Source organism: Scyliorhinus canicula, chromosome 14 (genome assembly GCF_902713615.1).
Source record: "Scyliorhinus canicula chromosome 14, sScyCan1.1, whole genome shotgun sequence".
In the NCBI taxonomy this organism is placed as follows: domain Eukaryota; kingdom Metazoa; phylum Chordata; class Chondrichthyes; order Carcharhiniformes; family Scyliorhinidae; genus Scyliorhinus; species Scyliorhinus canicula.
In genome coordinates this window covers 6,453,336-6,475,536 of record NC_052159.1, presented here as the reverse complement: position 1 = coordinate 6,475,536, position 22,201 = coordinate 6,453,336, and the positions used below count along the sequence as shown (strand labels likewise).

The 22,201-nt window shown below is 49.3% G+C and overlaps 1 protein-coding gene across 5 annotated transcripts in view; it reads right to left on the bottom strand.

The window, feature by feature from the left end:
* The window catches only part of LOC119977213 (cGMP-dependent 3',5'-cyclic phosphodiesterase), a 440,646-nt gene that overhangs the window by 172,227 nt on the left and 246,218 nt on the right, over positions 1-22,201 (bottom strand). For all 5 annotated transcript variants that reach the window (XM_038817928.1, XM_038817926.1, XM_038817924.1 and 2 more), the window contains one exon: positions 19,485-19,576. In XM_038817928.1, the coding sequence (XP_038673856.1) occupies positions 19,485-19,507 (23 nt within the window). In that variant the 5' untranslated portion in view covers positions 19,508-19,576. The remainder of the gene's footprint in view (positions 1-19,484; positions 19,577-22,201) is intronic.

Below are 22,201 nucleotides of genomic sequence, written 5' to 3'. Positions count from 1 at the left end.
TGAAAAAGATTCTTCTCACATCAGTAAGGCTCTGGGGACCCAGGTTCAAATCCCGCCACTGCAGATGGTGAAATTTGAATTCAATAAAGGTCTGGAATTAAAAGTCTAATGATGACCATGAAACCACTATTGATTGTCGTAAAAACCACCTAGTTCAGTAATGTCCTTTAGGGAAGGAAATCTGCCATTCCTACCTGGTCTGACCTACATGTGACTCCAGACCCACAGCAATGTGGGTGGCTCTTAAATGTCCTCAGAGGTGGGCACTAAATGCTGGGTCAGCCAGCAATGCCCACATCTAATGAAGGAATAAAAAAAAATCTCTGCTCTCTCCATCTGTCCTGCCCACAGATACACCCAGGCTCGCTCTGCTCCTGCACACCTTTAAGAATTTTACCCCTTATTTTATCTTATCTCTCCATGTTCTTCGTACAACATACTGTCCTGGAGTCATGTCTACAGCCACAGAACCACCTGTCTGGCCCCCTACCTAATGAATCCCTTAAGGCTATTACTCCTCCTGTCTTTTTCCTCCCCTCCTGTACAGCCAAGCCTCTCGCAGTGACACGAACCAGACTGCACTCTTCTTTTTTTTAAATAAATTTAGAGTATCCAATTCATTTTTTCCCAATTAACGAGCAATTTCGCTTTGGCCAATCCACCTACCCTGCACATCTTTGGGTTGTGGGGGCGAAACCCACGCAGACATGGGGAGAATGTGCAAACTCCACACGGACAGTGACCCAGAGCTGGGATCGAACCTGGGACCTCGGCACCATGAGGCTGCAGTGCTAACCACTGTGCCACCGTGCTGCCCCTGACTGCACTCCACTGAAGAACAAGTGCCCTCGCCACCTACCAAAACAGAAACACGATTTGTGAGCGGGACTCCAGGGTACATCCGCATGCCTGAGTGGTTCTCATGGACTGTCAGGTAGTTACCCATTCATTTGTCTCCAGACTCCTGAATGATGTTGTGTCCATTTCTCTGAACCCACTATCCATGTGGCTCTCAGCCTTGCGGATGCCACAGTGACTCCAGCCACTGCTTGAGTCCTAAAACCCAGAGCTCAAGTTACTACAGATGGCAGCACTTCCTACACATACGGGTATCCAGGACACCAATAATGTGTGTGGCTTCCCACATATTTCAGGACACACATTCCACTTGACTGATATTAAAAGAAGATGCTTTTATTGTTGCAAATGTCAGGTGGATGTACCTTTAAGAAATGGGTATTTATCAAATAGCTGCAGTAATGTCAGAGTGTGGGTGGAGCTGGGCTATCTGTTTGTTTTTACTTTCGTTTTGAGATGAAAAGCTGCTTTGTGGCTCTGTTTCTCGTTTCGTTTTCAGGGTTGGAGAGCTGCATTCAAAGAAAACATGTGTAAAATGATCTTTCTCTCTACAAGTTAAAGAATGTCTTCAGCTCATTGATGATTTCAAAGTCATACCCGTTTGTGTAGAGAATATAAACCTGCTGTCTTTGTTAAAAAAAACAGGGGTTTAACTTATGGATGTTGCTAGGAAAGGTATTAAGGGTTACCTACAGAGTACAGTATCTGTGGGGTTACATGTGTTGGTGGTTGATAAGATGCTTACTGTGTGTTTATAGAATAACTGGGTTCATAGAATAAACATTGTTTTGTTTTAAAAATACGTACGGTCTCTGTTGCATAACACCTGGAGAGTGGACCCTTGTGCTCCCCATAACCGAGATCCATTAAAGGTCGTGGGTCAGGTGAACTCCATGATCTACTTTGGAGCTTTCTAAACCCTGGCCCATAATACAAAGGAGGTCTGGAAATTGGGAATGTTCTAGAAACCAGCAAAGGGAAATCAGCAAGTTGATACAAATGGGGGGAAAAAGACTATGGCTGGGATTTTCCAGGACTGGTAAATTCTAGTGGCAGGTGGGCCAGAACCCTGGCCTTGGACAATAAACTAACATTCAATATAAAAGCATATTATAATAGTGCTTATAAATATACCCAAAGCAGGAGAGTAGCTAAAGTAAATGTGGGTCCTTTGAAATGAAAATCGCTTATTGTCCTGAGTAGGCTTCAATGAAGTTACTGTGAAAAGCCCCTAGTCGCCACATTCCGGCGCCTGTTCGGGGAGGCTGGTACGGGAATCGAACCGTGCTGCTGACCAGCCTTGGTCTGCTTTAAAAGCCAGCGATTTAGCCCAGTCAGCTAAACCAGCCCCTTTAGAGGCAGACACAAAATTAATCTAAGAACATGAAAGAGGCACTGAAAAATATTCTGTAACTATTTTTACAATAGAAAGTAAAAATTGGGGGAAGGGGCAGGGAAAAGGGGGGGGGGGGGTGGGGGACGGTGACTATGTTTGTTTATTTAATTTTAATTTATTTTTAAGTTCTTTTGTTGGGGTTGGGGGGGATATGATACATGCGTTGATGCGGTCTGGGGGGTGTTACAGTTGTTATGGGTTATTTTGTTGCATTTCATTGTTTGTTGTTATATTTTATATTTCCTGTAAAAAATTCCAATAAAAATTATTTAAAAAAAAAGAAAGTAAAAATTACAGACCTGAAATAGAAAGTAGCAAAGGAGCTAATAAGAGTGAGATTAAAAGTGTCGGGAAAACCCAAGAAATTATAATATTTTTCTCTTGGTTAAATTCTTGTCATTTCTTTTAAGCCATTGGGGTATGTGAGTGGTTATTAAAGCCAGGGACAGACCCACTGTGTAAATTCATACTATGGGTTCGCTTTGGCAATGAGCATAGAAAGACTTCAAACAGATGCTTACATAAGGTAATTTAATAAGGATGTTTACAGAACAGGAGCCTCACGGTAGCATGGTGGTTAGCATCAATGCTTCACAGCTCCAGTGGTCCCAGGTTCGATTCCCGGCTGGGTCACTGCCTGTGTGGAGTCTGCACGTCCTCCCCGTGTGTGCGTGGGTTTCCTCCGGGTGCTCCGGTTTCCTCCCACAGTCCAAAGATGTGCGGGTTAGGTGGATTGGCCATGCTAAATTGCCCGTAGTGTAAGGTTAATGGGGGGACTGTTGGGTTACGGGTATGTGGGTTTAAGTAGGGTGATCATGGCTCGGCACAACATCGAGGGCCGAAGGGCCTGTACTGTTCTATGTTCTAGGAGTAGATTTGAATGGGTTGTTGCGGCTCAAAGGAGAAGATAGGCAGGGTGTAAACTAAAGGTATCACAGGTAAAGTATTAAAAAAGCAAATTTACTTTTATTCTAATATCTTAAAACTACAGTACAGGAATAAAGCGAATCAATTCTTGGCGTGAACGTTTCTCAAGAGACTGGGTGAGATCAAAGGGAAAGAACGTATTTAAGAACGTATATTGAAACCTATGAAGGGTTCAGATCTCAGTAGGCAGCAGGAATAGCTGGTTAACTCCCAGTAAATGGTGTGAGGGAAGCCAGATCTCAAACACCAAAAACAAAGGGCACAGTCTCAGGATTGGGGGCCAATTATTTAGAAATGAGATGAGGGTAAATTACTTCACCCAAAGGGTTGTGAAACTCTGGAGTTCTCTATCCCAGAGGTTTGTAGCTGCTCCATCATTCGGGTTGGGACAGACAGATAGAACATAGACCATAGAACATTACAGCACAGAACAGGCCCTTCGGCCCTTGATGTTGTGCCGAGCAATGACCACCCTACTCAAACCCACGCATCCACCCTATACCGTAACCCAACAACCCCCCCCCCAACCTTACTTTTTAGGAAACTACGGGCAATTTAGCATGGCCAATCCACCTAACCCGCACATCTTGGGACTGTGGGAGGAAACCGGAGCACCCGGAGGAAATCCACGCAGACACGGGGAGGACGTGCAGATTCCGCACAGACAGTAACCCAAGCCGGAATCGAACCTGGGACCCTGTAGATGTGAAGCATTTATGCTAACCACCATGCTACCGTGCTGCCCCTTAATATTTGATCTCTCAGGAATGAAAAAATACAGGGGTTTGGATTTTCCGATTTTGGGGTTTTGTCCGGAGGTTCCGTGGCCCCAACACCGATCCTCTGACCGGTGAGGGGCTAGCAGTCATGTCACGTAAAACGCACGGCCTTCCCGATATAAGGGGCTGGTTTAGCACACTGGGCTAAATCGCTGGCTTTTAAAGGCAGGCCAGCAGCACGGTTCAATTCCCGTACCAGCCTCGCCTGAACAGGCGCCGGAATGTGGCGACTAGGGGCTTTTCACAGTAACTTAATTTGAAGCCTACTCGTGACAATAAGCGATTTTCATTTCATTTCATATAAACGCCTGGAGAATTTCCGGATCCGTGGTCGCGCATGCGCACGGCGAATGGCATGCAGTGGTCTCGCCGTACAACATGGCGCCGGCCACAGGTGGACCTGACCTGCCAGATAGTGCTCCCCTGATCACCCACAGGCCACCCTCCACCAGTCCCCCCAGCCCTCGCGGAAGCCCCCCAGCCAGCGGAACGGCTCCCCCCCCCGACTGTTAGCGGCACTGAACACAGTACGCAGCCGCCACGCGGGTTCCCGACCGTGAGACCATGAGTCAACTGCACGGTCGGGAACTCGGCCCATCGGGGGCGGAGCATCGGTCCTGAGGCCAGCCCAACGGCGTGCGCCGTGCTCCTCGAATACGCTGTTTTGGAGGGGGCAGAGAAAACGAAAATAGGCGGCGCCCCCGATTCCATCGTAAAGAGGGCTCCTCCGCCCAGGGAGTGGGGAAATAGAATTGACGCCTAAGGTCAGTACTAAATAACACAGCAGGCTTGATGGGCCAAATGGTCTGCTTCTGCTCCTATTTCCTGTATTCCTGTGGGTACTGAGAGGAGTGAGGGATATGGTGAGGGATAGGTTTCAATATACGTTCTTAAATATGTTCTTTCCCTTTGATCTCACCCAGTCTCTTTAGAAATGTTCACACCAAGAATTGATTCACTTTAATCCTGTACTTTAGCTTTAAGATATTAGAATAAAAGTAAATTTTCTTTTTTAATGCTTTACCTGTGATACCTTTATTTTACACCCTGCCTATCTTCTCCTTTGAGCCACAACAACCCATTCAAATCTACTCCTGTTCTGGAAGTGGAAGATCAGCCGGGATCCTATATCATGACAGGTCAGGTTCAAGGGGCCGAATGGCCTATCGCAGCTGCCATTCCGGGGAATCATGCAAAATCTGACACTCCATGCCGCACCAAATAATGCTAGGGTGTAAAACAGAGTTTCCGTAGGTCAAACTCTGAGAAAGATGGAGAATCCCTGTGGCTTTATTAATACTGAAACAAATTATTGTGTTCATTGTGCAGAGTTTTACATAACACAGGTTCATTAATTGAAGATGGCAGAGGTTAAATGTTGACATCTTTTAGATTCTGCACAAAAGGATAAACCGGGAAGCAGCTTTTGAAACCTTTGTTTCTGTCAGTGAATCCAGATTAATCTCACAGAGCTGACAGGGCAGGGCAAATCTTTCAGAGAACCCTCAATGTACAATAGTTTCATTGACAGGACTTGATATTCTCGTTATCAACCTTATCTATGAATCACAACTAGTTATCATTCCTTCAACTAACCATGAGCATCAAACACTCCCGGGACAGGTACAGCACAGGGTTAGATACAGAGTAAAGCTCCCTCTACACTGTCCCCATCAAACATTCCCAGGACAGGTACAGCACGGGGTTAGATACAGAGTAAAGCTCCCTCTACCCTGTCCCCATCAAACACTCCCAGGACAGGTACAGCACGGGGTTAGATACAGAGTAATGCTCCCTTTACACTGTCCCCATCAAACACACCCAGGACAGGTACAGCACGGGGTTAGATACAGAGTAAAGCTCCCTCTACACTGTCCCCATCAAACATTCCCAGGACAGGTACAGCATGGGGTTAGATACAGAGTGAAGCTGCCTCTACACTGTCCCCATCAAACACTCCCAAGACAGGTACAGCACGGGGTTAGATACAGAGTAAAGCTGCCTCTACACTGTCCCCATCAAACACTCCCAGGACAGGTAGAGCATGGGGTTAGATACAGAGTAAACCTCCCTCTACACTGTCCCTATCAAACACTCCCAGGACAGGTACAGCACGGGGTTAGATACAGAGTAATGCTCCCTCTACACTGTCCGCATAAAACACTCCCAGGATAGGTACAGCACGGGGTTAGATACAGAGTAAAGCTCCCTCTACACTGTCCCCATCAAACACTCCCAGGACAGGTACAGCACGGGGTTAGATACAGAGTAAAGCTCCCTCCACACTGTCCCCATCAAACTCTCCCAGGACAGGTACGGCACGGGATTAGATAAAGAGTAAAGCTCCCTCTACACTGTCCTCATCAAACACTCCCAGGACAGGTACAGCACGGGGTTAGATACAGAGTAAAGCTCCCTCTACACTGTCCCCATCAAACACTCCCAGGACAGGTACAGCACGGGGTTAGACACAGAGTAAAGCTCCCTCTACACTGTCCCCATCAAACACTCCCAGGACAGGGACAGTTCGGGCAATTACCGTAAATCCTTAAGTGGGAACTCACGAGAGGGTTCCCCAGCAATCATTGGGGTGCTCCCTAAATGTGATGGGCAGGGGGGGTACCAGGAAGATTTAAGGAAGAGTATAATTGTATTGGAGACGGTCTAGCGAAGGCTCACTAGATTGGTCTGTATCAATAATAGACACATTGTGACATGTCAGAGTGCCTGCACACACACACACATTCACACACATACATACACATAAATGTACACGCGCACACACACATGCACATATACGATACCCCTAGATGCACACACACCACTGTGGTGGTATGATTTGCATAGCTGTCTGCCATTGGTGCAGAACACTGGCTTACCATTGGCCCTGGTCGGTCATGTGCCTCTCGACCGATTGGTTGAGACCAGTCATGTGACGACTCTCCGATTGGTCTAGAGGCTGAGTTGACCCCGCCTCCAGAGCGAGGTATAAATAACCAGAACGCCCGGCGGTCGTCCATTTACTGTAGTCGACCGCAGGGCTAACTTCTAGCTTATTAAAGCCTAACTTTTGTACAGCAACTCGTCTCGTGTTCGATTGATGGTTCATCATCTACACAGGTACACACACACCACACGCACAGACATATACACCCCCCCCCCGCACACATGTAATAACACACACACGTGCATGCACACAAAAACACGTGCACACATCAACACTGATGCATAAACACACGCGCACAAACACACAGACACATAGGCGCGCACAAACACACTCCACACGCTCAATGTCACTCATAAAAGGATCTCAGCAAAACAAATCACTTACAGCGAGACAGTTTCAAATCACCCTTCTGCGGAAAGCGATTTGATTCGCAACCTGTGCACAGGAAATTATACTGAGCGTTGAGGCCTCCACTTCATTCCCCAACATTAACATTTCAAACTAAAAAGATTGATTTGAATCACAGTGGCATCTCTGGAGGGAGAGGGGAGCTGGGCTAATTGCAGTCACAGGAAGAGTTGATTGTGTGAACTGACCCCTATAATTTGACTAATTAAACAGTGAAAATACTGCACACAGGTGGGGAACCATTGAGATTCTCTCTCCGGCGTTGGTGGAGGAGCAGAACAGAGCTTCAGGATCAAAGGCATTTGCTTCAATCAACTGAATTCACCTTTTATTATTATTCAGTGTTTTTTTTAATTGAATACTTTTCAAAGGTGTGTTTGTTTTCTGCCAGTTTGATGAATTGTTGGAGCTGATCTTTGGATTGGCCGTTAAAGGAAAGGAGAAAAAGAATTGATGGAACGGTTTCCATGACCTCAGTGCATCCCCAACACAGCACCTTAGAGCTGATGGAGGTGCAGCGTAGGAAACTTCAGCTTGTCTGTTCGTGCACAGCATGATCCCGCAAACAGCAATGTGACAATGAAATGAAATGAAAATCGCTTATTGTCGCGAGTCGGCTTCAAATTAAGTCACTGTGAAAAGCCCCTAGTCGCCACATTCCGGCGCCTGTTCGGGGAGGCTGGTACGGGAATTGAACCCGTGCTGCTGGCCTGCCTTGGTCTGCTTTCAAAGCCAGCTATTGATGAGCAGGGGCCAGGGCGCGGGGGAGAATTCTCCCTCTCTCCCCCGAGATAGCACCATGGGAAGGGGAGGTGGGCCTATCGCGGCTTGAGGCACCCTCAATTTCGACGTGAGAGCGAGGTCGGTAATCAAAAGGCTTTAATCTACAGAGAACTGAACAGCATCCGAGAGAAGTGGGCTCACCACATGGAGCCTTATCCTATATACCGTTTCCTGGGGGCGTAGCCAGAGGCGGAGTCCTCCAGAGTTCCAAGCATCTTAAAGGGGCAAGGTATTAAAGGTCAGGTACCGTTTATAGCAGTTATTAATACTGTTCATCACACGGCTGAACATCTACACCTCCGCCAGTGCAGCACCCCCTCCCTCCGGGTCACACTGGGTATGTCAGCCCCCCGATTCTGTGCCTCTGTCCGCTGGGCTTGGAAGGCAGAACCTCCCACCTCAGTGAGGGGAGCGCTGCTGACTGAGTTACAGGTGACTCCTGATGGATCGGCAAGATATCTGCGGGCAGCTGGCCTCCGTTTCCTGGTAGCCGAGTGCAAGTCAGCACCAGTAATGGTGAAGAAGGGGTTAATTTTTTAAAAAACCACTGCGGGTCGTTAAAGGAGAAGATATAACAGCAAAGTACTGGGATGATTAATATTGATAATGGCAACTAATTTGCATAGCAGAATGTCCTTGACTGAAATGACCTGCCTATTTACAGCTTGAGGGCATCTAGTTATTTGCATACATTTCCATACAGTTTATAGTTTTAAAGTTATGAGTTAAATTAGATTTTATACTATTGCTATCAATGCCCAGTAGCAGCCGTGTGTACCATCTACAAGATGCACTGCAGTAACTCACCAAGACTCCTGAGACAGCTCCTTCCAAACCCACAACCCACTCCCATCTAGAAGGACAAGAGCAGCAGATACCTGGGAACCCCACCACTGGAGGTTCCCCTCCAAGTCACTCACCGTCCTGATTTGGGAATATATCGGCCGTTCCTTCACTGTCGCTGGGGCAAAATCCTGCAATTCCCTCCCTAACAGCACAGTGGGAGTACCTACGCCATTAAAGAAGGCAGCTCCCCACTGCCTTCTCAAGGGCAATTAGGGATGGGTAACAATTGCTGGCCTAGTCACTGACGCCCAGTCAATGCCTTGAGTGAATGAGGGTCCACGCCATCGTGTATCTTTCTGCTTTTGCCAACTTGGCCAAAACATAACATTCGAACTATAGAGCAGGAGTCGGCCATCTGGCCCCTCGAGCCTGCTCCGCTATTCAATAAGATCATGGCTGATCTTTTTGTGGATTCAGCTCCACTTACCCGCCCGCTCACCATAACCCTTAATTCCTTTCCTGTTCAAAAATCGATCTACCTTTGCCTTAAAAACATTCAACGAGGTTTCCTCAACTGCTTCACTGGGCAGGGAATTCCACAGATTCACAACCCTTTGGGTGAAGATGTTCCTCCTCAACTCAGTCCTAATTCTGCTCCCCTTATTTTGAGGCTATGCCCCCTAGTTCTGCTTTCACCCGCCAGTGGAAACAACCTGCCCGCATCTATCCTATCTATTCCCTTCATAATGTTATATGTTTCTATAAGATCCCCCTCATTCGGGCAGCACGGTGGCCTAGTGGTTAGCACAACCGCCTCACGGCGCTGAGGTCCCAGGTTCGATCCCGGCTCTGGGTCACTGTCCGTGTGGAGTTTGCACGTTCTCCCCGTGTCTGCGTGGGTTTCGCCCCAACAACCCAAAAATGTGCAGAGTAGGTGGATTGGCCATGCAAAATTGCCCCTTAATTGGAAAAAATAATTGGCTAATCTAAATTTTAAAAAAAGATCCCCCTCATTCTTCTGAATTCCACGAGTACAGTCCCAGTCGACTCAGTCTCTCCTCATAAGCCAATCCTCTCAACTCCGGAATCAACCTAGTGAATCTCCTCTGCACCCCCTCCAGTGCCAGTACATCCTTCCCTCCAGTATGGAGACCAAAACTGTACACAGGACTCCAGGTGTGGCCTCACCAGCACCCTATACAGCTGCAACATAACCTCCCTGCTTTTAAACTCCATCCCTCTAGCAATGAAGGATAAAATTCCATTTGCCTTCCTAATTACCTGCTGCACCTGAACACCAACTTTTTGCGATTCATGCACAGGGACACCCAGGTCCCTCTGCACAGCAGCATGTTGCAAGTTGTTACTATTTAAATAATAGTCCATTTTGCTGATAATTCAACCAAAATGGATGACCTCCTATTTACCAACATTGTACTCCATCTGCCAGACCCTAGCCCACTCACTCAAACTATCTATATCCCTCTGCAGACTCTCAGTGTCCTCTGCACACTTTGCTCCATCTTAGTGTCATCCGCGAACTTTGACACATTACACTTGGTCCCCAACTCCAGATCATCTGTGTAAATTGTAAACAATTGTGATCCTGAAACTATCCCCTGAGGGACACCACTAACCACTGATGGCCAACCAGAAAAACACCCAATTTTCCCCACTCTTTGTTTTCTATTAGTTAACTAATCCTCTATCCATGCTAATACATAACCCGTAACGGCGTGCACCTTTATCTTATGCAGCAGCCTTTTGTGCATCACCTTGTCGAATACCTTCTGGAAATCACCGGCGGGATTCTCCAATCCCGTGGCAGAGTGTCCACCCCATCGTAAACGCCGTGGCGTTTTACGTCGGCGTGAACGGGCCGCTGCCAGGACTAATTCTGGCCTCTACAGGGGGCCAGCACGGCGCTGGAGCAGTTCGCTCCACTCCAGCTGCTGATCCCGGCGCGAACTGTGCGCTGTGGGATCCGCCCAAGCGCAGTGGCCTCTTTCAACGTGCCGGCACCGGCGCAACATGGCGCAGGGCTACGGGGCCGGCGGGCTTGAAAGGAGGTCCCCAGACACAGAGACCGGCCCGCCAATTGGTGGGCCCCGATCGCGGGCCAGGCCACATCTGAGGCCCTTCCCGGGGTCGGCAACCCATGCGCATACGCAAATTCGTGCCGGCCATAGTGCGCATGCGTGATCTCGTGCCGGCCGTAGCGCGCATGCGCAGACTCGCGGCGCCAGGTCTGATGCCGGTATCGGCAACTGGAGCTGCATGAGTCGCTCCAGCGCCATGCTGGCCCCCTGTAAATGTGATGCTGTTTATGACGGCCTCCATACTTAGCCTCAGGATCAGAGAAACCCGCCCTGTGTGTGCCACATGAGGCTCACCCTGGGGCACAGAGTTAGAATGGGCCAAGCGTAGCCACACTGCCCGGCTATGCTTTCAACATGCCAATCCTTCCATCAATGGATTGGTGCCAGCCTCTGATATTGGGTTTGAACATTGCACCAGGCAGTCCCAGCAATTGGAGACACGAACTCTGGGTGACATCCAGCAGTTCCCAGCAGGATGCTAACGGTCAGGGTGGGCGAAGCGGAGAAAATGGCCCGAATTCTCCGGTCCCCCAGCCGTGTATTCCTCGGCCACGAGTTGTTCGCTGGCGGATGGGAACCTCTGTTCCCGCCGCCGTCCATGGGAAGTCGCATTGAAGTCACGCCACGCCTCCGGGAAACCCATAGGTGGGGCTGCGTTGCCCCGCGGGATCAGGCAATCTCTCTGCCAGTGAACAGCCACAGGTACCCGGCCAATCGATGTATTCCACAGGAAATTGGATGAGCGTTTGAGGGAAATTGACTTGGAGGATTTGGGGATGGGGGTGGGGGTGGGGGGGGGGGGGGGGGTGGGCAATGGGACTGACTGTGTTTCTCTACAGGGAGCTGGCTTGAAGGGCCAAATGACTCCATTCTGTTTCGTCGTGGTGACTCTCCACGGGAGAAGCTTCGACATTGCACGCAATCACAAAGTAACCACTCGTCCTTCAATATCCTTCAGAGGGAGCGTAGCAGAGATTTATTCGACTGGTCTCTGCGATTAGAGGATTGTCCCCTCAGGAAAGATTGAGTAGGCGAGGCCCATGTTGCCTCGAGTTTAGAAGAATGAGAGGTGATCTAATTCAAACCTACAAACATCTTTTGGGGGTTGGCAGGGGACTTACTCAGATGTTTCCCAGTTTGGGGAATCTAGAACATGAAGTCACATTGAGGGCAGCATTGTGGATAGCACAATTACTTCACAGCTCCAGGGTCCCAGGTTGGATTCCCGGCCTGGGTCACTGTCTGTGCGGAGTCTGCACGTTCTCCCCGTCTGTGCGTGGGTTTCCTCTGGGTGCTCCGGTTTCCTCCCACAGTCCAAAGATGTGCAGGGTAGGTGGATTGGCCACGCTAAATTGCCCTTAGTGTGCAAAATTGCCCTTAGTGTTGGGTAGGGTTACTGGGTTATGGGGATAGGGTGGAGGTGTTGACCTTGGGTAGGGTGCTCTTTCCAAGAGCCGGTGCAGACTCGATGGGCCAAATGGCCTCCTTCTGCACTGTAAATTCGATGATACAATCTCAGAATAAGGGACATTTAAGACTAAGATGAAGAGGAATTTGAGTGTTGTGAATCTTTGGAATTCTCTGCTTCATAAGTTGTAACTGCTCAGTTATTTGAGACCGAGGTTGATGCATTTTTGGAGTATTCATTGGGTGAAGGGATTTGGGGATAGTGCAAGGAGGCAGGGCACTAGGTTGTGATCTTATTGAATTGTAGGACAGGCCCAAGGAGTCGATTGGCCGACACCAGCTCCCATGTCTTATGTTCTTGCGCAGCCTGTGAATCTCTCACGCTGTTCGGAAGCGAAGACAACAGCCACTAGGATTGTACTGACGCAGGTACCAAATCCGGGTGCCAGACAGCAATCTCTGACTGCAAGTCAATCGCTTCCCCTTGGGATATACACTCGGAAATGCTATTTGGTAAGGAGAAAGACAACTGCATTTTCCTTTGGATGTTCCAAAACGGGAGTTGGGATAGAGACGCAATCGGACGCAACAAGTGAACCAGGAGCGTAGCTTCGGGAAGCTGAACCGCTCCAGAATGAATCCTGAACACAAGATGCAAAACAAATGAGTCTGTTATTTAATCACGGGCCCCCGTCCCCACTTACCCTGAAGAATACATGGTCGGCCGCTGCACTGGATTATACTGAGCATCGCGCTCGGCCATTACAGAGGGTCAGTGAAGAGATGACCACATTGCTGTGGGTCTGGAGTCACATGTAGGCCAGACCGGGTAAGGGCGGCAGATTTCCTTCCCTCAAGGACGTTAGTAAACCAGATGGGTTTTTACAACAGAGTCACAGAATCTTTACAGTGCACAATTGGCCACTCGGCCTATCGAGTTTACACAGGTTCTCTGAAAGAACAAACCACCAAGTCCCACTCCCCTGCCGTATCCCGGCAACCTTGCACAGTCTCTCTTTTCAGATAGCAATCCAATTCCCTGTGAATACCTCGATCAAACCTGCCTCCACCACCCTCTCAGCAAGTTCACTCCAGGCTCCAACCATCATCTGGGTGGAAATCCTTTTCCTCGCATCACTTCTACTCATGTTGTCCATCATTTCGAATCTGTGTCCTTTAGTTATTGACGTACCCTTGCGAGAGAACAATTTCTCACTACTTAGTAAGTCCATGCCCCTCAGCGTCTTGAGCACCTCTGTCAAGTCTCCGCTCCGCCTTCTTTTCTACAATTCAGAAAACAGATCCAACCTCTCAAATCTATCCCCATAGCTGTGACATTATAGAAATGTTCAGTACACAAAGGGTTAATGTCATGTTACTATTAACCACTAGATGGAGCTAGGTGCAGTACTATATAAAGCACTGACTCTCAGGCTTCTGGGAGAGAGAGTGAAGGCTGGAGTGGAGTGCGTAGGAGAGACTTAGAGAGGATAGAGTACAGTTAGAGTTAGAGTGTAGAGACTAGTGTTAGCAGATTACTACGATTATTGTTTACTATAGGAGTATCGGTTAATTTAAGTAGTGCAAATAAAAGTTAGCTTTGTCAATGAACTTAGCTTCTGTGGTCTTTGTGAACACTACGACATACATTCTGATAACAGCATCACAAAGAACACCACAATAGCTACAGTTCCTTATCCCTGGAATCATTCAGTTCGGTAGCCTCATGCTCATTAGTATTGAAACTATCTTTTTCAATTCCAGATTTAGTTCATTCAACTTGAGTTTCAATTCTGCAGCCAGCGCGTTGGGATTTGAACCCCATCGGTCTGGATCGATAGCCCAGGCCCTCTGGATCACGAGTCGGTCAGACAGCGACAGACGCAAAAGGCCATGGGAACGGTCAAGTGGTACCCCAGTTACGCGGGACTGGAAAAGGAGGCCCTGGCCGGGATTTCAGGCCTTGCCCACCACTGGAATCGTCCAGTCCCGCCAATCGTCAAAGACTGCTCTGCCACCACCCCCCCACCCCCCCACCACCACCCACCACCCACCCCCACCTCATAGCAATATACCACAGGCTGCAACCGTGCTGACTCAGAGCCGAGGGAGTACTGCCCACTGACTCACAAACAGCCAGAGCGCCCGACTGCAAAGTGTTTCGAATAACATTTCACTTCAAGGATATATATTTAGAACACAAAGAACAGAGCACAAAATACAGATAAGGTGACAAGAAGGGCAGTCAGAAAGATCTGAAAACACTTTGCTCGGCGGTCGGTTCGAAGAAAATCAAAGCCTGAAGCGACAATTTAATTGCATCTTAACACAGAAAGGAGATGCAGGCGTTGCTGAGGTGGGACTTTATTGGACGGAGGGTTGGGGTGTTGAGAAGCGGTTTGGCCCCAGGATGTGCTGTGAGTGGGGAGGCTGTATCTCACTGAGTCATGTCTCAGATGGTGTCGTAAAGCCTGTCACGGATCAAGGTTAAAATATTGCCACCTTCTCGACCTCCGATGCAAAGGCCTGGCGGTTTTATTAATTTTATGACATGCTGCTCTCCTTCAGGCAGCCAGGGGAGCGATATATCACCAGAGCAGGTCGCTGTTTAATTAAAAGTAAAAATTTAATCTCCTCCAGTCATCAAATCATTCCATATTGCACTGAGCAAGGTTCAGGCTCCTGATAAACGCAACGTGGCTCGAAGTGACACTTTACGAAGCCCATTTTAGACAATTGCCGCCTCTTTCACCCTGTCAGAAATCTGTTCACTCACTGAGCCCTGGAGCAGGGCACAGCCTGTCCGTTTTTACTGATAACACCTCACCATTTCTCACCTTCCCCAGCTTTTCACGTTGGCACTGAGAAATCCGAGACGCCCCAGGCTACTGATGTGAAGGGGGACAAACAAAGGTTCACATCTCCGGCACGGCAACTGCTGGAATTTTAATGAAACTAACAAAATCCAGAACAGAAAGCTGGGCTGAGGAATGGTGACCATCGAACTATCATCAATTGGGGTTAAAAACCCATCCGGTTCACCAATGTCCCTCAGGGAAGGAAATCTGCCGGCCTTACCCGGCCTGACCTACATAAGGGGCTGTTTAGCACCCTGGGCTAAATCGCTGGCTTTGAAAGCAGACCAAGCAGGCCAGCAGCACGATTCGATTCCTGTAACAGCCTCCCCGAACAGGCGCCGGAATGTGGCGACTAGGAGCTTTTCACAGTAACTTCATTTGAAGCCTACGCGTGACAATAAGCGATTTTCATTTCATTTCATTTCATTCATTTCATGTGACTCCAGACCCACAGCAATGTGGTTGACACTGAAATGACCGAGCGAGACACTCAGGTTCCCGGGCAATTAGGGATGGGCAATAAATACTGGCCCAGCCAGCAACCCCCACATCCTGTGAAAGAATAAAGAGGTGTTTCGATGTGATATACAAAGGAATTTATATACATACGGAAACAATAGTGTCGCGGCATATTGTGAGTGGTAGAGAGTGTCTATGCGTTGTCATGTGACAGTACCTTTAAGAAATGGGTGTTAGTTACTGCAGTGACGTCAGAGAGTGGGTGGAGCTGGGCTGTCTGTCAGCTTTTTACTTTTGTTTTAGGCTATTTACGGCAGGGTGTGTTTTAGTTTCCTTTTCAGTGTTGGAGCTGAAGCCAGACAGAGCAGGCGTACTGTTGATCTCTCTGCCATGAAAAGACTATCTCTTGATCATTTGGTGAATTCAGAATTATAAATGTTCTCAGTAGTGAATGTAAACCTGATGTGCTTCTGTTAAAAGGTGTTTGTTTTATATTCTGGATGTTGTTTGGAAAGTTATTACGGATTACTTAGTGTTGTATTCGTTGGGGGTTGTATTTGAATTAATGGTTGCTAAGATGTTCACTGTATGTTTTAAAAAGCTTAACTTGAGTTCATAGAATAAACATTGTTTTGCTTTAAAAAATACTTTTCCATTTCTGCTGTACCCACCTGCAGAGTGGGCCGTGTGCTCCCCATACCACAATCTAGTAAAAGTTGTGGGTCAGGTGAACTCCATGGTACACTTTGGGGTTCTCTAATCCCTGGCCCATAATAATGTAACGGCGGGATGTTCCAGTCCCATCGACAGCGCACTCCCGGCGTTCCCGGCGGTTTGGGGTGGATTCAATGGGAAATCCCATTGACAGGGAGATCCTGCGGCTGGTCGATGGCGGGTAAATTCCCAGCGCTGAGATACATGTCACCGTGGAAACCCAGCGAGTCTCGCACCATGAGTGTGAACAGTAGCGTTCACACTGATGCACATCACTAAGCAGCTCACAGAGAGGTAATCTGTGAAGTACAGTTACTGCTGTGAGGTGGCAAACACAGCAGCAAATTTGTGCACAGGAAGATCTCACAAACAGCAGTGAAATAATCAGCGGATAATCTGTTCCTGCGAGAAATATCAGACAGAACAAGGTCTCATGAAAAAACAGTCTGAGGGGATCTAACATAGTAAGAAGTCTTGCAACACCAGGTTAAAGTCCGAAAGCTAGTGTTTGAAACAAACCTGTTGGACTTTAACCTGGTGTTGCAAGACTTCTTACTGTGCTCAGCCCAGTCCAACGCCGGCATCTCCACATCGGGGATCTAACATAGCAGCACTCCCTCAGTACTGACCCTCTGACAGTGCAGCACTCCCTCAGTACTGACCCTCTGACAGTGCAGCCCTCCCTCAGTACTGACCCTCTGACAGTGCAGTGCTCCCTCAGTACTGACCCTCTGACAGTGCAGCACTCCCTCAGTACTGACCCTCTGACAGTGCAGTGCTCCCTCAGTACTGACCCTCTGACAGTGCAGCACTCCCTCAGTACTGACCCTCTGACAGTGCAGTGCTCCCTCAGTACTGACCCTCTGACAGTGCGGCACTCCCTCAGTACTGACCCTCTGACAGTGCTGCACTCCCTCAGTACTGACCCTCTGACAGTGCAGCACTCCCTCAGTACTGACCCTCTGACAGTGCAGCACTCCCTCAGTACTGACCCTCTGACAGTGCGGCCCTCCCTCAGTACTGACCCCCTGACAGTGCAGCACTCCCTCAGTACTGACCCTCTGACAGTGCAGCACTCCCTCAGTACTGACCCTCTGACAGTGCAGCACTCCCTCAGTACTGACCCTCTGACAGTGCAGCGCTCCCTCAGTACTGACCCTCTGACAGTGTGGCACTCCCTCAGTATTGACCCTCTGACAGTGCAGCACTCCCTCAGTACTGACCCTCTGACAGTGCAGCACTCCCTCAGTACTGACCCTCTGACAGTGTGGCGCTCCCTCAGTACTGATCCTCTGACAGTGCCGCACTCCCTCAGTACTGACCCTCTGACAGTGCGGCACTCCCTCAGTACTGACCCACTGACAGTGCAGCACTCCCTCAGTACTGACCCTCTGACAGTGTGGCGCTCCCTCAGTACTGATCCTCTGACAGTGCGGCACTCCCTCAGTACTGACCCTCTGACAGTGCAGCACTCCCTCAGTACTGACCCTCTGACAGTGCAGCACTCCCTCAGTACTGACCCTCTGACAGTGCAGCACTCCCTCAGTACTGACCCTCTGACAGTGCAGCACTCCCTCAGTACTGACCCTCTGACAGTGCGGCACTCCCTCAGTACTGACCCTCTGACAGTGCGGCACTCCCTCAGTACTGACCCTCTGACAGTGCGGCTCCCTCAGTACTGACCCTCTGACAGTGCAGCACTCCCTCAGTACTGACCCTCTGACAGTGCAGCACTCCCTCAGTACTGACCCTCTGACAATGCAGCACTCCCTCAGTACTGACTCTCACAGCACAGCATTTATTGTCCCTCACTAGTTGCCCTTGCAAAGGTGAGGGCGAGCTGTCTTCTTGAACCGCAGCAGTCCATGAGGTGTAGGTACACCCGCAGTGCTGTTAGGGAGAGAGTGCCAGGAATTTGACCCAGCGACGGTAAAGGAACGGGGATATATTTCCAAGTCAGAGTGGTGAGTGGGTTGGAGGGGAACGTCTTGTCTTGGAGCTGGTGTTCCCATGTATCTGATGCCCTTGCCCCTCTACATTGCAGTGGTTTTGGGTTTGGACACTGTTGTTGAAGGAAGCTTGGTGAGTTGCTGCTGTGCATCTTGAAAATGGTACACACGGCTGCCACTGTGAGTCGGAAGTGGAGGGAGTGAATCCTTGTGGATGGGGTGCCAACCAAGTCAGCTGCTTTATCCTGGATGGTGTTGAGCTTCTTGAGTGTTGTTGGAGCTGCGCTCATCCAGGCAAGAGGAGAGTATTCCATCACAATCCGGTCGGGAGGTGGGGTACTTGCCACAGGATTCCCAGCCTCTGTTTTAGTGCAATCTGTGCCCTCTGTTGTGAGATTACATTAATGTGGAGACTAGAACTATGTGCAGTACTCTCGCTGTGGTCTAATGAGTGTTTCGTGCAGTTCCAGCACAGTGCCTGATACTCTTTGCCTTGGGAAATAGAGGAAACTACCCATCAGCCTTCTTAACCATCTGATCCAGCGGTGTAACCATGGATCTGTGGACATTCATTCTAACGTCCCTCTATTTCTGCACACCGCTCAGCATCCGAACATTTCTTGTGTATCGGGTTGCCTGGTAGTGCCTCAGGATTCTCCACATTCAGTGCCAGTTCCCGCATTTCTGCCCATGTGAACATTCATAGATTATCATAGAATTTACAGTGCAGAAGGAGGCCATTCGGCCCATCGAGACTGCACCGGCTCTTGGAATGAGCACCCCACCCGAGGTCAACGCCTCCACCCTATCCCCATAACCCAGTAACCCCACCCAACGCTAAGGGCAATTTTTGACACTAAGGGCAATTTAGCATGGCCAATCCACCTAACCTGCACATCTTTGGACTGTGGGAAGAAACCGGAGCACCCGGAGGAAACCCACGCAGACACGGGGAGAACGTGCAGACTCCGCACAGACTGTGACCCAAGCCGGGAATCGAACCTGGGACCATGGAGCTGAGAAGCATTTGTGCTAACCACAATGCTACCGTGCTGCCCCCTTCCATATGCACATTCCTGAAATCACCAGTTGCCAAATCGATCTCGCCGCGTACCTTAACCGCCCTTCCTTCGACATCTCATGTGCTGGGTTGTCACACAGCAACTTGTTCGAGCTGACGTCCAGGAGGTAGATGAAAATGTTCTCCTGCCAGAAAGGGAAGAGTCGGGAAGATATCAACAAACTTACACAAACATCGAGAAGGATTCTTCCGCACAGCAGTGAAGGAGGCCGTTCATCCCACCAGGCCTGTGCCGTCCATTATAAATTAACTCCACTTACTCTCTTTCCACACAGACCTGCAAATATTTATCTTTCAATTATTTCTGTTCCCCTAAAACACTCCCAGGACAGGTACAGCACGGGGTTAGATACAGAGTAAAGCTCCTTCTACACTGTCCCCATCAAACACTCCCAGGACAGGTACAGCACGGGGTTAGATACAGAGTAAAGCTCCCTCTACACTGTCCCCATCAAACACTCCCAGGGTACAGCACGGGGTTAGATACAGAGTAAAGCTCCCTCGACACTGTCCCCATCAAACACTCCCAGGGCAGGTACAGCACAGGGTTAGATATAGAGTAAAGCTCCTTCTACACTGTCCCCATCAAACAATCCCAGGACAGGTACAGCACGGGGTTAGATACAGAGTAAAGCTCCCTCTACACTGTCCCCATCAAACACTCCCAGGACAGGTACAGCACAGGGTTAGATACAGAGTAAAGCTCCCTCTACACTGTCCCCATCATACACTCCCAGGACAGGTACAGCACGGGGTTAGATACAGAGTAAAGCTCCCTCTACACTCTCCCCATCAAACACTCCCAGGACAGTTACAGCACGGGGTTAGATATAGAGTAAAGCTCCTTCTACACTGTCCCCATCAAACAATCCCAGGACAGGTACAGCACAGGGTTAGATACAGAGTAAAGCTCCCTCTACACTGTCCCCATCATACACTCCCAGGACAGGTACAGCACGGGGTTAGATACAGAGTAAAGCTCCCTCTACACTGTCCCCATCAAACACTCCCAGGGCAGGTACAGCACGGGATTAGATGCAGAGTAAAGCTCCCTCTACACTGTCCCCATCAAACACTCCCAGGACAGGGACAGCACGGGGTTAGATACAGAGTAAAGCTCCCTCTACACTGTCCCCATCAAATACTCCCAGGACAGGGACAGTACGGGGTTAGATACAGAGTAAAGCTCCCTCTACACTGTCCCCATCAAACACTCCCAGGACAGGTACAGCACGGGGTTAGATACAGAGTAAAGCTCCCGCTACACTGTCCCCATCAAACACTCCCAGGACAGGGACAGCACGGGGTTAGATACAGAGTAAAGCTCCCTCTACACTGTCCCCATCAAACACTCCCAGGACAGGTACAGCACTGGGTTAGATACAGAGTAACGCTCCCTCTACACTGTCCCCATCAAACACTCCCAGGACAGGTACAGCACGGGGTTAGATACAGAGTAAAGCTCCCTCTACACTGTCCCCATCAAACACTCCCAGGACAGGTACAGCACAGGGTTAGATACAGAGTAAAGCTCCCTCTACACTGTCCCCATCATACACTCCCAGGACAGGTACAGCACGGGGTTAGATACAGAGTAAAGCTCCCTCTACACTCTCCCCATCAAACACTCCCAGGACAGGTACAGCACGGGGTTAGATATAGAGTAAAGCTCCTTCTACACTGTCCCCATCAAACAATCCCAGGACAGGTACAGCACAGGGTTAGATACAGAGTAAAGCTCCCTCTACACTGTCCCCATCATACACTCCCAGGACAGGTACAGCACGGGGTTAGATACAGAGTAAAGCTCCCTCTACACTGTCCCCATCAAACACTCCCAGGGCAGGTACAGCACGGGATTAGGTGCAGAGTAAAGCTCCCTCTACACTGTCCCCATCAAACACTCCCAGGACAGGGACAGCACGGGGTTAGATACAGAGTAAAGCTCCCTCTACACTGTCCCCATCAAACACTCCCAGGACAGGTACAGCACTGGGTTAGATACAGAGTAAAGCTCCCTCTACACTGTCCCCATCAAACACTCCCAGGACAGGTACAGCACGGGGTTAGATACAGAGTAAAGCTCCCTCTACACTGTCCCCATCAAACACTCCCAGGGCAGGTACAGCACGGGGTTAGATACAGAGTAAAGCTCCCTCTACACTGTCCCCATCCAACACTCCCAGGACAGGTACAGCACGGGGTTAGATATAGAGTAAAGCTCCCTCTACACTGTCCCCATCAAACAGTCCCAAGACAGGTACTGCACGGGGTTAGATACAGAGTAAAGCTCCCTCTACACTGTCCCCATCAAACACTCCCAGGACAGGTACAGCACGGGGTTAGATACAGAGGAAAGCTCCCTCTACACTGTCCCCATCAAACACTCCCAGGACAGGTACAGCACGGGGTTAGATACAGAGTAAAGCTCACTCCACACTGTCCCCATCAAACACTCCCAGGACAGGTACAGCACGAAGTTAGATACAGAGTAAAGCTCCCTCTACACTGTCCCCATCAAACACTCCCAGGACAGGTACAGCATGGGGTTAGATACAGAGTAAAGCTCCCTCTCCACTGTCCCCATCAAACACTCCCAGGATAGGTACAGCACGGGGTTAGATACAGAGTAAAGCTCCCTCTACACTGTCCCCATCAAACACTCCCAGGACAGGGACAGCACGGGGTTGGATACTGAGCAATATGTTATGCTGGAGGATTGTTTGGGGGACAATGTCTGTTCCTGTGCA